This window comes from Hippocampus zosterae, chromosome 19 (genome assembly GCF_025434085.1).
Source record: "Hippocampus zosterae strain Florida chromosome 19, ASM2543408v3, whole genome shotgun sequence".
Classification (NCBI taxonomy): Eukaryota; Metazoa; Chordata; class Actinopteri; order Syngnathiformes; family Syngnathidae; genus Hippocampus; species Hippocampus zosterae.
In genome coordinates, this window is record NC_067469.1 from 10,260,752 (window position 1) to 10,275,185 (window position 14,434).

The 14,434-nt window shown below is 44.4% G+C and overlaps 1 protein-coding gene across 1 annotated transcript; it reads left to right on the forward strand.

Annotated features, from left to right (window-relative positions):
* Positions 1-915: 915 nt before the first annotated feature.
* Positions 916-11,999, forward strand: flvcr1 (FLVCR heme transporter 1). The gene is made up of 10 exons (XM_052052165.1): positions 916-1,743; positions 3,462-3,606; positions 4,285-4,425; positions 4,806-4,873; positions 5,038-5,141; positions 6,486-6,593; positions 7,139-7,244; positions 8,112-8,226; positions 8,302-8,369; positions 10,327-11,999. Exons 1-10 carry the CDS (start codon positions 1,072-1,074, stop codon positions 10,402-10,404), a joined length of 1,605 nt encoding a protein of 534 aa, XP_051908125.1. The 5' UTR covers positions 916-1,071; the 3' UTR covers positions 10,405-11,999.
* Positions 12,000-14,434: the final 2,435 nt, after the last annotated feature.

Genomic DNA, 14,434 nt, shown 5'->3' on the forward strand with positions numbered 1-14,434 from the left:
CAAGAGATTGGCAGAATTTGTGTTAATGCCATCTAGTCCGTGTGGAAAAAGCATCATCTCCAATTCTGCCCGGTAATGAGATTGGCTGGCAACCGGTTCAGGGTGTCCCCCGCCGACTGCCCAAAGACGGCTGGGAGAGGCTCCAGGACACCCCCGCCCCCTCACGACCCTTGTGAGGATTAGCGCATCGGAAAATGGATGAATCTTGAAAGATATCACTAAAAAAATCTGTTTGAATGATAAAGATGTCACTGTCATGATTCGGTTTAGGGACCAACAGGTGGCACTGTAGGGCTCCCCGGCAGCTGCACACCTGTTGGTCATTAGGTAATTAGGGCCTTAAAAGGACTCCTAGCGCGGACACTTAGTGTTTGCTTATTGCTACTGTCATGTTTGTTTGTTTGCTGTTCCTTTGCTGCTGTCATGTTTTTTTCATGTAGTGTTTTGGTTATCGATTGTTTTTGTCATGGTTTTTGTTTAAAACCGTTTTACTTTGTCATTGTCAATAACCTGTCCACTGTAGTAACCGCTGTCCCTGATAGGGTTATACCAGCTGAAATGAGACGCACTTGTGTGTCTGCACAATCCGCAGTGTACAATTTATGTAGATTTAAAATTTGGTGAAAGTGCCAAAAGTAAACACGGGTATCTCGCGGGCACAAGTGTGTTGCGATCGATGAAATGAAAGTTAAAGTCACTGATGTGTGTGAATTTGACGCATCTTGGATGTTTGGAACATTTCGCGCAAAAGCATATCACGTAAACTACACGTTATTCTCATGTTACTTGGTTATCGCACATCATCGTTCTCGGCGCGTGCGCGCGCGCGTGCTCGTTGCGTCGTTGGGTGGCTCGGATCAGTTGCCGCTCTCCTATTGGCTGAGCCGGCGTGGGGCCATCCTCCTCCAATAACAAAAGATCACGGACCTCCTCTATCGGGAACTTACCTAGCCGTTCACTCGAGGCACCGACGTGACGCACAGGCATGTCGCTTCCTGTTCTTCTTCTTCCTTCGCACTAAACCGAAAAGAAACGAGGGGAAAGGAAAAGGAAGCCAAGCAAGCACGTGCGATGGTGGCGGCCGAGCTCGTGCAGGAGCACTTGAGCTCGGATGCCGCCTCCCCACCTGACCGCATCAGCAAGGTGGAGGAGGGGGCGCTCGAACCCAGCCTGCTGTCCGACGACGCCGGCGACGAGGAGGAGGTAGCGGACGAAGGCGACGCGATGCTTCCCGACGGAGGAAAGGAGGAGGCGACGATGAAGAAGAACGAGCAGAGTGGTGTAGAAGAAGTGTGTCGCGCCAAGACCAAGCTGTACTGGCAGCGATTTGTCGTTCTGGCCGTGTTCAGCCTGTATTCAATGGTCAACGGCTTCCAGTGGATCCAGTACGGCATCCTGGCCAACGTGTTCACGCACTTCTACCGAGTGGACAACAACAAGGTGGACTGGCTGTCCATCGTGTATATGCTGGTTTACATACCGCTCATCTTCCCGGCCACTTGGCTGCTGGACCGCCGAGGCTTGCGCCTCACCGCTCTGCTGGGCGCCGGCCTCAACTGCGCCGGTGCTTGGCTCAAGTGCGCCAGCGTGGGGCGAGACCTCTACGCCGTCACCATGGTGGCACAGGTGGTGTGCTCCGTGGCGCAGGTCTTCATTCTCGGCCTGCCCTCGCGCGTCGCCTCGGTCTGGTTCGGACCTGGGGAGGTGTCCACGGCCTGCGCCACTGCCGTGCTGGGCAACCAGGTGCGCATAACCAGCGACTGCGTTAGAATTCATTATTCAGACATTCCCTACGCCCAAATGCTACCTTAACGTATGAGTGACCCGACTCACAAGATTCTCAGAGGTACAAGCTGTCATTTGTTCAGAATAATTTTATTTTCACTTGCGAGCAAAAGTACTGAACAATTCTATTGACAGTATATCTTTCACAACTACATAATTTACATTTGTTAGCTTAATGTTATCACAATGTGAAATTAGCACATATTGGTGGCGCAACACATGTAGACAGACAATACAAAGAATGCTTGGTGGTATATAGTCTTTATCTTCTTTGAAAAAATGACATATTTCCTTAGATTACCGTGTCACTTTTAATGGTGTTGAATGTCTGCTTACTTTATCGCTTCGTGACTGGGGTGGCTGGAATGCATTCATGGCGTTTCCAGTCATTTTGATGGGGAAAGATGATTTTAGGTAGAGACGTGTATGTTGGGACTTTTTTCACTGAACGAAAAAGTCTAACTAAAATTCCAGCCTCCGTACACTCCTGAGTGAAGCATGTTGTGTATAAAATGCACTGCCGTTCCTTGCCTCCTCCCGAATCACAATGACAGAATTTTATAAAATGTGTATGGAAGCGTGGCGTAAATGTTTTTGACAGCTGGAATATTCATTCAAACAAGTCTCTAATGGTGAACTACATCGTTGACTTAAAAGACCACCAAAAATCCAGACCATGTGATTCAAGAGGAGGGAATGTGGTGACTGTTTGGAATTATGGGCTCATTCTCTACTCCCTAATCTTGACGAGTTACAAAGAGAACTTTTTACAATTTTTTTGGACTGTGACGGGCCAATCGTTTAATTGCGCTTGCGCTCGACATCAGTGAAGCTATATATCGAGAATGGGACATTTTATTTTGGCAGTGTGCCTGTAATTTTTTTTTTAAATGTCAAGTATGTGCCTACACGCAATTGTGGTTGGGTCATACTACATGAGTCAGAAATCAAATATGAGAGCATGTCGCAAAACATAAAAAAAAATGTTTGCCCCCTCCACTTCACAACTCAATGAACCGCGACTGCTCGCGGGCGTTTATGCCCATAGCAGATGTTCGCTTTTCATGAGGGTTCCTAAAACATTACAAACCGAAATTTTGAACATATGCATATGCAAACAATACACGTGACTCAGCGGCAAATGCTGTACTGTGTCGCTTGCAACAAACAGGTCAAACAGACCTCCAAGTAAGCGTTAAAAGCCCCCAGTTAGCTCACTAGCTGCTAGTTAGCACTTCTTATTAGGGTGTAGAAAGCCCCTCAATGACAAGGTGAGAAATTTTCCAGTAGCTGGAGGCTTTAAACTGAAATCTTCTCACTGCTCAAGCATGGAGAAATGTGTGGGTACAAGATAGATATGTGTCATTTTTTAATTGATATTTGAGCAAGGACATTTGGCAGACACTCCCACAGCGTTGGAGAGCGGTGGCATCTGTTCGATTTATTTATTTTCATGATTCTGAACCCTCATTTTATATACAATGCTTGCTATTTTTGTTTTTTAATGACTCAAATTTGAATGGCTTGTTCACAAAATGCTTCTCTGTGCTGTCCCAAGTTTATTTTTTGAAGATATTTTCGGCCGGTGGGTGAGGGGTTGTTTATGTAAAACGTTGCTGCGAGGACGTATCCGTCTCACTATCATTGGCACATTTTTGTATGTATGTGTTCCACAGTTGGGCGTGGCCATCGGTTTCCTGTTGCCTCCCGTGTTGGTTCCCAACACATCCGAAGACGTGGAGCTGACGGCGCACAACATTAGCGTCATGTTCTACGGCACCGCCACCGTCTCCACCGCCCTCTTTATCCTCACCATCATAGGTAAATGCACACACCCACAACCAGTGGTGGGATTCAACAAAACTATTATTTTTCTTTTTTTTTTCAACTTATCACTGGAATCGAAACTATACTTCTTATTTTACTGGAGCCTTCTTTTTTTTTCCGACAAGCATCTGTAGTTGTACTGGTACGTACTTTGAGCTCATGCTCCATTTGCGTTTAAATGGCGGGTCAATGTCACTGGCTGTTCCGGTTCTGCTGGTCTTCAGTCAAAATGAGAGAAATGCTTTCATACACTGCTACTGTACTGTGCCCTGTGTGTTATTATTATATTGTACTTGAAGACACAAGCTCGGATGAGGTAAAACAAACAAACAAAAATTGGTCTGTGATATTGTTCATTTCAACAATGAAACAAGTTATTATTATTGAATGAATTCAGTTAATTAAACAACTAAGCAAAAGATATGAAATCATCTCACTGAACCGCTAATACTCGCGGGTGTTTATGCACGGATCAAATGTTGGCTTTTATCTGGGTTCGTCCTGGGTTTGAACCTGGGCTCCCGGTCTTCCGGTTTTCTTCGGGCGCTCTGGCTTCATTGAACATTACAAAAAGAATAATTGTAAACTAGCCAATGATGTCATTTGGTAAATAAATCTAAATGCATGAACAATGGGCATAGAAAAAAAGGTGTTTTTGTGTGTGTGTGGCAGTGATGAAGGACCGTCCGCCACTCCCGCCCAGCCAGGCGCAGGCCGTCCTGCCCGAGGGGCCCCCTGAGGACTATTCGTACCGCCAATCCATCATCAACCTGATGAAAAACAAAGCCTTCGTCCTGCTGCTCATCAGCTACGGTGAGCCCAGCCCACGCATAGTTCTAATGCTTTCAACAATGAATAATTGATCACAAATATGGCGCAGCACATGTAGAAAGACAATATAACAATACAAGCATGTATTCTTTATAAAAGATTTACTGCAGTTTACTCAGTCAACTATAATAGTGGTGAAACTCTTCCGGTTTTGTCTCCATGACTGGACATGACCGATGCCCGGTCGCCAAATCGCACAGACCGGAAGAAGCTGCAACAAATGAATCTTGACACACAAACCGCTTCATTCTTGATATTCTATTTGAATTTGTCCTTACTTAACTCATCTTTATTTTAGAAGGAACAGTATGAAAGTGCACTGTTTGCACACATGCTCATTTTGTGTCGGCATTTCCTTTTAGGCATTACCACGGGCTGCTTCTACTCCGTGTCGACCATCCTGAACCAGATCATCATGACCTGCTATAAGGTAACCCGTGAGCGTACTGTTTACTATGCACAGCTGAAATGATGCTCGGTGAATGTCCAAACCCAATTTGTCTAAGCTAGGTGGTCATTATCGAGTATGGTAACTATCCAGTTAGGCGAGTGTCCAATGCAGGTGTACATTACCGATTGGCTGTGTTTGGTCAGAATGAAGAGTTGAACGCGGGGAGGATCGGGTTGACGTTGGTGGTGGCCGGCATGGTGGGTTCCATCCTCTGTGGCCTGTGGCTGGACCGCACCAAGACATACAAGTGGGTCTCACTTCATCTGGTATACCCCTTTCAGGGACAGCGGTTACTAAAGTGGACAGTTTGTTGACGGTGACAAAGCAAAAAGGTTTTAGCAATTCGTGACATCTTTATCATTCAAACGATTTTTTAAAAAGTGATACAGTATCTTTCAACATTCATCGATCCTTCCATCCATCCATTTTCCGACCCGCTTATCCTCACAAGGGTTGTGGGGGGGGGGGGGTGTTAGAACCTATCCCAGCTGTCTTCGGGCAGTAGTGTGGGGGCACCCCGAAATGGTTGCCAGCCAATCACAGGGCACACAGAGACGAACAACCATCCGCGCACACACTCACAACTAGGGACAATTTATACCTGAAGAAAAGGCCCAGGGAGAACATGCAAACTCCACACAGGGAGGCCGGAGCTGGAATCTAACCCGGTACATCTGTACTGTGAGGTCGACGTGCTAACCACTGGACCACCAGGCCGCCCCTTTCAACATTCACCTTTTCAATGTTGTTTGGTTTAAAAAAAAAACTGCGAGCAAAATATGTTGTAACACACCCGTGTCAAACTCAAGGCCCAGGGGCCAAATCTGGCCCGTCACATCATTTTCTGTGGCCCACAAAAGCAGCTGAAACATGTCAACTTCCATCATCCTTTCTAAAATCCATCCGTCCATCCATCCATTTTCCGCTGCTTATCCGGGGTCCGGTCACGGGGGCAGCAGTTTTGGTAGGAAAACCCAGCCTTCCCTCTCCCCAGCCACTTCTTCTAGCTCTTCCCAGCGGATCCCGAGGCATTCCCAGGCCAGCTGGTGACATAGTCTCTCCAGCGTGTCCTCAGTCGTGCCAATGGGACATGCCCGGAACACCTCAACAGGAGCCATCCTAATCAGATGCCCGAGCCACCTCATCTGGCTCCTCTCGATGTGGAATGTTGATCAACATTTTTAATTCTCATACGTAATAATAAGAGAGATATTCTAAGTTAGTCCAAGTTGTTACCAAACTCCTCATCACAGTTCTTCTAGACTTCTTTATATGGTTTCAGCCATAACGGCCCTCCAAGTGAAACGCTGACTAAAATGTGGCCCGCATCAAAAATGAGTTTTAACGCCTCTGTTGGCTTTTAACCCATTTCATAACCTGATAAGCTGTCCACTGTCATGACCACTGTTCCTGAAAGGGTTAAAAATGCTAATTACGGTAAGAAGTAGAGTGATATATTACAACCTTGTTTTGGCGATCTGAATTGACTCATTTCCTACTGTCTCATCACTATGTGGGGATTTTTAGTGGACATTTGAGGAACGGTCTGGAAAATAAAAATGCAAGGAAACGATTGCGGTTGTGTGCGCAGGATGACGACACTGCTGGTGAACTGCTTGACCCTTGTGAGCATGGTGATCTTCACCTTCACGCTGAACCTGAACATCCACGCGGTCTTCTTCACAGGAGGCCTACTCGGGTAAACATTTCATCGTCACACAAAAGTTGGTTTTCCCATAGCCTTGTGTCACCAAAACTCACCTGCACGTGTTACAGCGCCGTTTTGAGTACAAATATTCGTCGTTTCAAATGTTGTACCTACAGCAACTTTGAATCTAGGCCAACCCATCAAAACTGTTTCTTTACATTCTATTAAATGATGTTGTTTCCGTATGTTTTTGTAATGTACAATAATCTAGGCTGCTTGTTTTTAGGAGTCGTCGTTTTATTTATTTATTTGTTTATTTTTAAACCTAGTACTACTACGGGGCAAAGTGACCTTCACGCTCCAGTGCAGGTTCATGGGGCAAAACGCTGTGTGAGGATGACATTATGTCATTGAGCCAAATTGTGATGTCACAGTCAATCAATATTGAGAAGTTGTCACTGATGGGCACCTTTTCAGAACTAATATTGACTTGCTGTTCTACTAGCAGGCATTCGAGACACAACGCAAAAATCATGTTTACATCCGTAGTCGTGTTGAACTCTTGTGGGTTTTTTGTTGTTGTTGTTTTATTGTAGCTTTTTCATGACGGGATATCTTCCTGTGGGCTTTGAGTTTGCCGTGGAAATCACCTACCCGGAGTCGGAGGGAACGTCGTCTGGACTCCTCAACACCTCAGCGCAGGTTTTGAAATCGTGTTTTGTTGAAATCATAAGGTCGGCGCTAAAAAAGTCGACGCATCCCTTTTTAAATGTTACATTTGGTATGGTTTGCCGCAGTCTCATTTTTTTATATAACAAAAAGAAAAGGAGACATTTCAACAGGGGAATGTGCGTGCATGTCTGTTTTTGTGTATTTAAAGTGTGTGTAAGGAGTCTGTGTATAATTGTTGTCCATTTGTTTTTGTGTATTTTGAATGTGTGTTAGAATTTTTTAATTTACGTAAATCCGTTCATTCATGAGCTGCCAACTGTTATGGATTGTCCATATTTTGTTGAAAAGAAATCACTGGAACGCAAACGTGTTATTTCTGCAAATCATGCTGATCACATAATTGCGCAAAAAAAAGATTGATAGATAATTGTGATGTCTGACGATAGCCTAACTCCGATCGCCGCCAACCTTGATAGATTCTTCTCAGCAGCCAGGAGCAACGGCAGCGACGCAATGTGACGCTTCATCGGCAGATGATTATGTTCAATCATGCTCAGATAGCAACTGAGTGCTCACGAAAACGAAAATTCATCACAGAAAAACAATCGCCATCACACTTTGCGGACACCTGTCTCTTTACTGTCGGAAAACTTGTTGTTTTTTTTTTTCATTTGTTTCTATGTTGGTCTTTGAAAATATGTCTCCACATGAAAAATGGCAAGTGGCACGAAAAAGTTTGGGGACTGATGCCTTTATTAAAAAACAAACAAAAAAACGTGAATGTGCGCGTGCACATTGTTGGCAGTTATGTGAATGTATTTGACTGTGTGTTTGTGTGTGTGTGTAACACAGCTCACGGCCCGCTCATGGTGATGCACGGTGTGTATTGTTGTCTAGATTTTTGGCATCATTTTCACGCTGATTCAAGGTTGGCTCACCACGAATTACGACGACGCCTTGCCAGGAAACATCTTCCTCTGCATTTGGATCTTCTTGGGCGTCGTGCTCACCGGTACTGCGTGTGTTCACGTGCATGTGCGTGTCACTCCGAAGCCCGCCAAGCATTTTTGTGTTGTTGTCATTCCAGCCTTCATAAAGTCTGAACTGAAACGACATAACGTCAACATCGGGGTGACCGGCAAGGACCAAGAGGCGGTAAGTATGCCGAAGGGGCATTCATTCCTTCATGCGCTGCTGCCTTTGAGGCGGATATTGTGGGGTTGCACAGGTCGGCAAAAAAAAAAATCAAAAAAAGGAGCTCTGTAAAATTGTTGCTGACATGTCATGATGCCAACCGGAGGAGAAATTGCGCTCCCCTGTCGAGACATTATACGGTAGTGGCGTCAAACATAACGCCCGTGGGCCGGAACCGGCCCCCAACGAGGTTCGATCAGGCCCGCAGGATAAATTAAAAGTGAAAAAATACATTAAAGACGCGGAATGAATATTTCTAAGAAGCTGCAATCATCCACTAGGGGAACACTGTTTTGATCAGAGTAGAAGACAACATTGTTTTGATCACAGAAGAAGACAACAGCAGTCTCGGTCTGTCACTGAGACAGACCCAACACAGCAGTAAAAGCCAGCTACCTAATTGCTAGCGAAATAGCATTAGCATCAAAGCCGTATTCCGACGGTAACTCTGTTTAACAATGAGAAGGCGGCTGAACTTGTATGTCCCGAGAAGCGACGAGCTTTTGCCAGCAAAGGAAATGCATGATATTTTGGGAATTTATAGCAGAGTATGGTATCATTTTAATGGTCCGGCCTACTTGACATCTACCGAGACTGTATGTGGCCCACAATGTCAAATGAGTTTGACACCCCTGTTCTACGGGGTCCATAAAGTTGTCAATCAAATGTGATCCGAAGATCTCTGCATTTTGGGGAGGAGCTTAGCCATAGCTTCTACCAACCAAGCTAGGCTTCGAGCCAATGTTAGCCTGCTGCTTGAAAGTGACTGACAGAGCGTCACGACGGCATGTTGTTGCTTTGCAAAATAACGGAGCCGCACAATGAATCCAATTGGAATTGTGATCATAATTTTGGCAGCCAATGAAATCGTCTGCCGTATTTCCAACGTGGGTGCTGCTGCACATCGAATCAAGCGTTGTCTCGACCATAAGTCAGCCAACCACTAGGGGGCGAACACATTTTGGAGGCTTGGAAGAACAAGCAAGTGAAAGAGAACAACGCAGGTAGTCTGGATTTGTTTATAAAAACACATTTATTCACTTCGCACTCGGACAATTTCAAATTCTTGGGTGAAGTCGATTTTTTTTTTTAAAACAAAATAATTTATAATTTATTCTAAAATGATCAACCATTTGTCTCGCGTTGTGTTGAAAACCTTTCATATCGTTTCTTGAAAAGTGTGATCTAATCCAGACGTTTACTTTTACGTGATGAATTAGAACGATTAACCATCGTCATTTCAAAACTAATCCAAAATAAACGGGATGATCATTTTGGCCAAAATGGTGCAGCTCACGCAAGCTCACCAGGGAGGGAGGACTCGGTATTGTGAGTTGCGATCTTCTCTACTTTTTTCACTTTAAATTACCTCAGGGTAAGAAGAAGTATAGTGTTCTTAAAAAAATGTGGGTGTAATTGTAAGTCTTTAGAAAGTTTTACAGGAAAAAAATAGTGGTGTCTGTGTGAACATTCCATCCAGCTGCGTAGCCCGGGAGGCAACCTTAAAATGCCGCCGTGTCCTTTTGTTTCGCTTCCTCGGATTGGCCGAGGTCGTCCTCTTGAGCCACGTGAGCCTGGATGGTTGTTCGTTCTCTGTGTGCCCTGCGATTAGCTGGCGACCAGTTCAGGTTGTCCCCCGCCTATTGCCCGAAGACAGCTGGGATGGGCTCAAGCACGCCCCGCGAACCTTGTGAGGATAAAGCGAATTAAAATATGGATGGATGGATATAAGCAGCAAAGAATAATCAAGAAAGATTAACGTTTCTTCTTTTTAGAAAAAAATGTTGCTCTCTCACCAAAAAGAGTCAAGCACAACAATGACATGCATGCCGATATTTTTTTTTTCTTTGGCAGGCATTCCTGTCTCACTTTTTGATAATACGTCCCCCTGTTTCAAAATGAAATTTGTCTCCTTCAGCCTCCTACGCAGTCTATGGCAGAGGAAAAGGCCAACCTGGAACCTCCTCTCGGCTGCGCCAGGGAAACGTCACTGTAGCCAGGACCTGCTCGAACATCCCGCACGACGCCAAGGCGGCCAAGGAATTCTTGAGTGGTCTCATTTTTGGACGCCAGACGGACGAGTGCATGGTTCGTGCGTGTCCGTGCCAGCGCTTACTTTTCCTGAGTATACTTGAATGCATCCCTTGCCTGAAGGACATTGGGCAGCAAAGGTGAGGGAAGCGGCGGACGGAAGAACGAACGGACGGAGTCTCCGTAACGATCCGCTTCGGTCTGGTCTTTACGCGTCGTCCAACGAGTTGAGTGTAAAATATATGCAAAGCCCGTTGAGCATTTATTTAATCATCTTGATAACAAGCCTACTCGACTTTTCGTTTGGAACAATTATGCGATCTCCAGCTTTAGGTCCAACTGATAGGGCATAAGTGCCACTCGTTGTGGATATAATGGAGAACTCGAACTGAATCGATTTTGCTCGTCAGGACAAAATGGAGCTTAGGATGGATATCAAGCATGTTACAGAAATGCTAAAACTGGTTATATACACGCAGTCGGTGTGCACAACTACTACGCACAACTCTACAACTTTTTATACTTTACTGCGTGCGTGTGTGTGTGTGTGCGCGCGCACGTGCGTGTGTAAGAGAGTGTTCATGATTTGAGAACGCCATCATGTGGTCACTTAAAATGTTGACACTAGTGTTATTTTTAAACAGTTTCCCTTTTTTGCCTCTTGCTGAATTGAATCATTCCTTTTAAGTTAGTGAATAGTTTGTCAGTTTTGTTAGAAATATGAACTTTCTAGAGTTTTTGCTCGTTAATATTCAGGCCTTTTGGCTGGGATTAAATTGCGTTCATCAAATTAATTATTAAACACTGTAATTGATCAATTGAAATCCAAATAATTCTGTTGAGCCTATTCGTTTTTGTTACTATCCATGTATTTAATTCACTATCAGATCAATTTTAACTAGTTCAGATTATTGTTTAAGATGTATAGTTATATTAAAAATAAAAATTCACATTTTAGTGTCTTTTTAAAAAACCCCAAATATATTTATTTAATTTTGGCATTGAGTGAGTTTAATGTACGCAAGCACAATTTACAGGTCATTTTATACTTTGCTTATTAGATTTATTTATGAAAGGTATTTGCTGAACTAATCAAAGCATTTGGTAGTTGTTGTGTTTTTTTAAATTGTTGTTGCTCATGAAAATGTGACATGTTAACTTCTGTACGAGCTGAGCCGCATTTCTAACTTTCTGTTTCTGCTACAAATGAAAAAATCATTTTGTGTGCTCAACACTGAATAGACTTTACAGTAGAGTTCAGGTTATGTGTGTAAAAAAAAATGACCAAAAAAAAACATACAGAAACAATGTTACTGAATTCACAAATGACTCGTGAAAACGTGACCACTCATTTACTAACTGCGAGGTCAGTGCTGCAAAAGGACGGATGGAGAATGACTGCAGATGTGGTTGAAAGTGTTTCTTTTGTCAGCTTGTCAACTTCTGTTGGGGTTCGTAATGTGATCTCCCAAATTCTGCAATTATTATCTTGGATTCCTAATGACTGCCTGTAGTACTGCCAATGAAACCTTGAGCGTCATTAAACGACAAGTGACTTCATGTGGGAATGTCTTCATGTCACACTTTACCACTTCCTGTCTATTGCAATCTCGCTTTGGGGAACAATCATGATTTTCGTTTTCAACAAGTCACCATAAAGAGTTTTCTTAACGACATGTACTGAAAACTCAACTTGCTCACCTATGATGAACATCCAGGAATTGTAATTTTTCTGCTTCACTTTGAAGGTAAACAACTTTGTGATTCATATTTAGCTACAGTATTGCAGTTGCAAGAAGAAGTATGTGAAACCCTTTGAAATTACCTGGATGTATAAATTGGTCATAAAATGTCTTCATATCTTCATCTAAGTCACAACAATAGACGGTCTGCTTGAACTATTACCACATAAACAATAGGGCCGTTCACACTGCACACATTTGCTCCGGCGCTGCACCGATATATTTTGCACCGCAGCAAATTGTGTGGAGCGTGAGCGGTGTCGGGCAGTGTCGGGGCTGCCCCACTTGCGTTCACACGGAGCAAAACGACAGAAAACAAACGAGGTGTCGTGTTGGTTCTTTTTAAAACGTACTGTATATACACAACTCAAGCGACTACTGGACCGGCACGTCCTTCTCCTTCTCGGTCTCCGTGCCTTCTGCTCGAGAGTGACCGCCCAAAAAAACGTAAATGAACGATGACTTCAATGACACTCAGAAAAGCAAACACTAATGCGCCAAACAGAAAATCAATAGAGGAAATCACAAAATAAATTATATGGGGGGTGGGGGGTTGTGAACAAACAACTCCGAGACAGCCCAGTCTCCTACAAAAGGAAAGATGTTACTAGCCAAGTCTTGTGTCGTTATGAAACAAACACATTACGGAAGTCCGACAGAGCACGAAAGCAACGCATTCTCGCCATACGTACTCTTCACAAGCATTTGCTCAAGAGCAAATTTAACCCAGTTGCGTTCACACGTGCAAATTTACACCGGTGCTGCTTCGCAAACGAGCATTTGCTCCGGAGCAAATATTTGACCCACCTACCTGAGGTGGGTCAAATTTGGTCCGGTATAAGCTCTTTTCCGGGGCTACGCCGGAGTTAATTTGCATGTGTGAACGCTCTACTGGGGCAGCCCCGGCGCAGCACCGGACCAAATCTTGCCGTGAGAACAGCCCTAATATGTTCACATATTTTTATTGAAGCACCATGTAAACATTCATGAGGTCGAGACTCTGACTGGGTAACCCCAGAAGGCGTATTTTCTTCTGTTGAAACCATGCCGTTGTAGATTTACTTCTGTGCTTCGGGTCAAGATGTTCTGCTGCATCACCCATCTTCTGTTGTGCTTCAATTGACAGACAAATGTCCTTAGGTTCTCCTGCAAAATGTCTTGGTACACTGGGGAATTCATTTTTCCTTTGATGATAGCAATCTGTCCTTGCCCTGAAGTAGCAAAGCAGCCCCAAACCATGATGCCCCCTTCCCATACTTCACAGTTGAGATGAGGTTTTAATGTTGGTGTGCCTTTTTTCTCCACAGAAAGTGTTGTGTGATCCTTCCAAACAACTCAACTTTGGAATCATCTGTCCACAGAATATTTAGCCAGTAGTGCTGTGGAGCATTAGGTGATCTTTTGCAAACTTCAAATGTGCTGCAATTGGGTTTTCTTTTTGGACAGCAGGTGCCTCCTCCATGGTGTCCTCCATTCTCGTTCAGTGTTTTGATTATTGTAGATTCGTCCGCACAGATCTTGGCATGTGCCAGAGATTTTTGCAAGTCCTTAACTGACAATTGAGGATTCTTCTTCACCTCTCTGAGCATTCTGCGCTGTTCTGGTCTTGATCCAGATGTGCTGTCAAGTTTCAGGCCCATTTCCAAACTGCCTTTCATTTCCAAAATTCTGGAAAAAGTGGTGGACATGCAGTTGAAACTTTTCTTGGATGAACATAACATCTTGGAGGTCTTCTAGTCAGGTTTCAAGACGATGCATAGCACAGAGTCAGCCCTGTTGCACGTTTCTAATGACATCCTCCTGGCAAATGACTCTGGAGACCACATGTGTCTAGTTTTATTGGACTTAACTGCAGCATTTGATACAGTGGATCACAGTATTCTGCTGACTCGTTTGCAGCACTTGGTGGGCATTAGCGGGAGTGCTCTTGGGTGGTTTAGGTCCTATCTAGCTGACAGAACCTTTTGTGTCAGCCTTGGCTGCTCTGAGTCACGCACTGCTCCCCTGTCATGTGGTGTTCCACAGGGCTCAATTCTGGGGCCTCTGCTGTTCTCGCTGTATCTGCTCCCATTGGGTTCCATCTTAAGGAAACATGGTATTCCCTTCCACTGCGATGCAGATGACTGCCAGATCTATGTCCCACTGAGCAAGAAAGACGCCTTCTCAGTAAGGCCACTCCTATCCTGTCTGGAAGAAATCAAAACCTGGATGGCACGAAATTTCTTGAAATTCAACGAAAAGAAGACAGAGGTG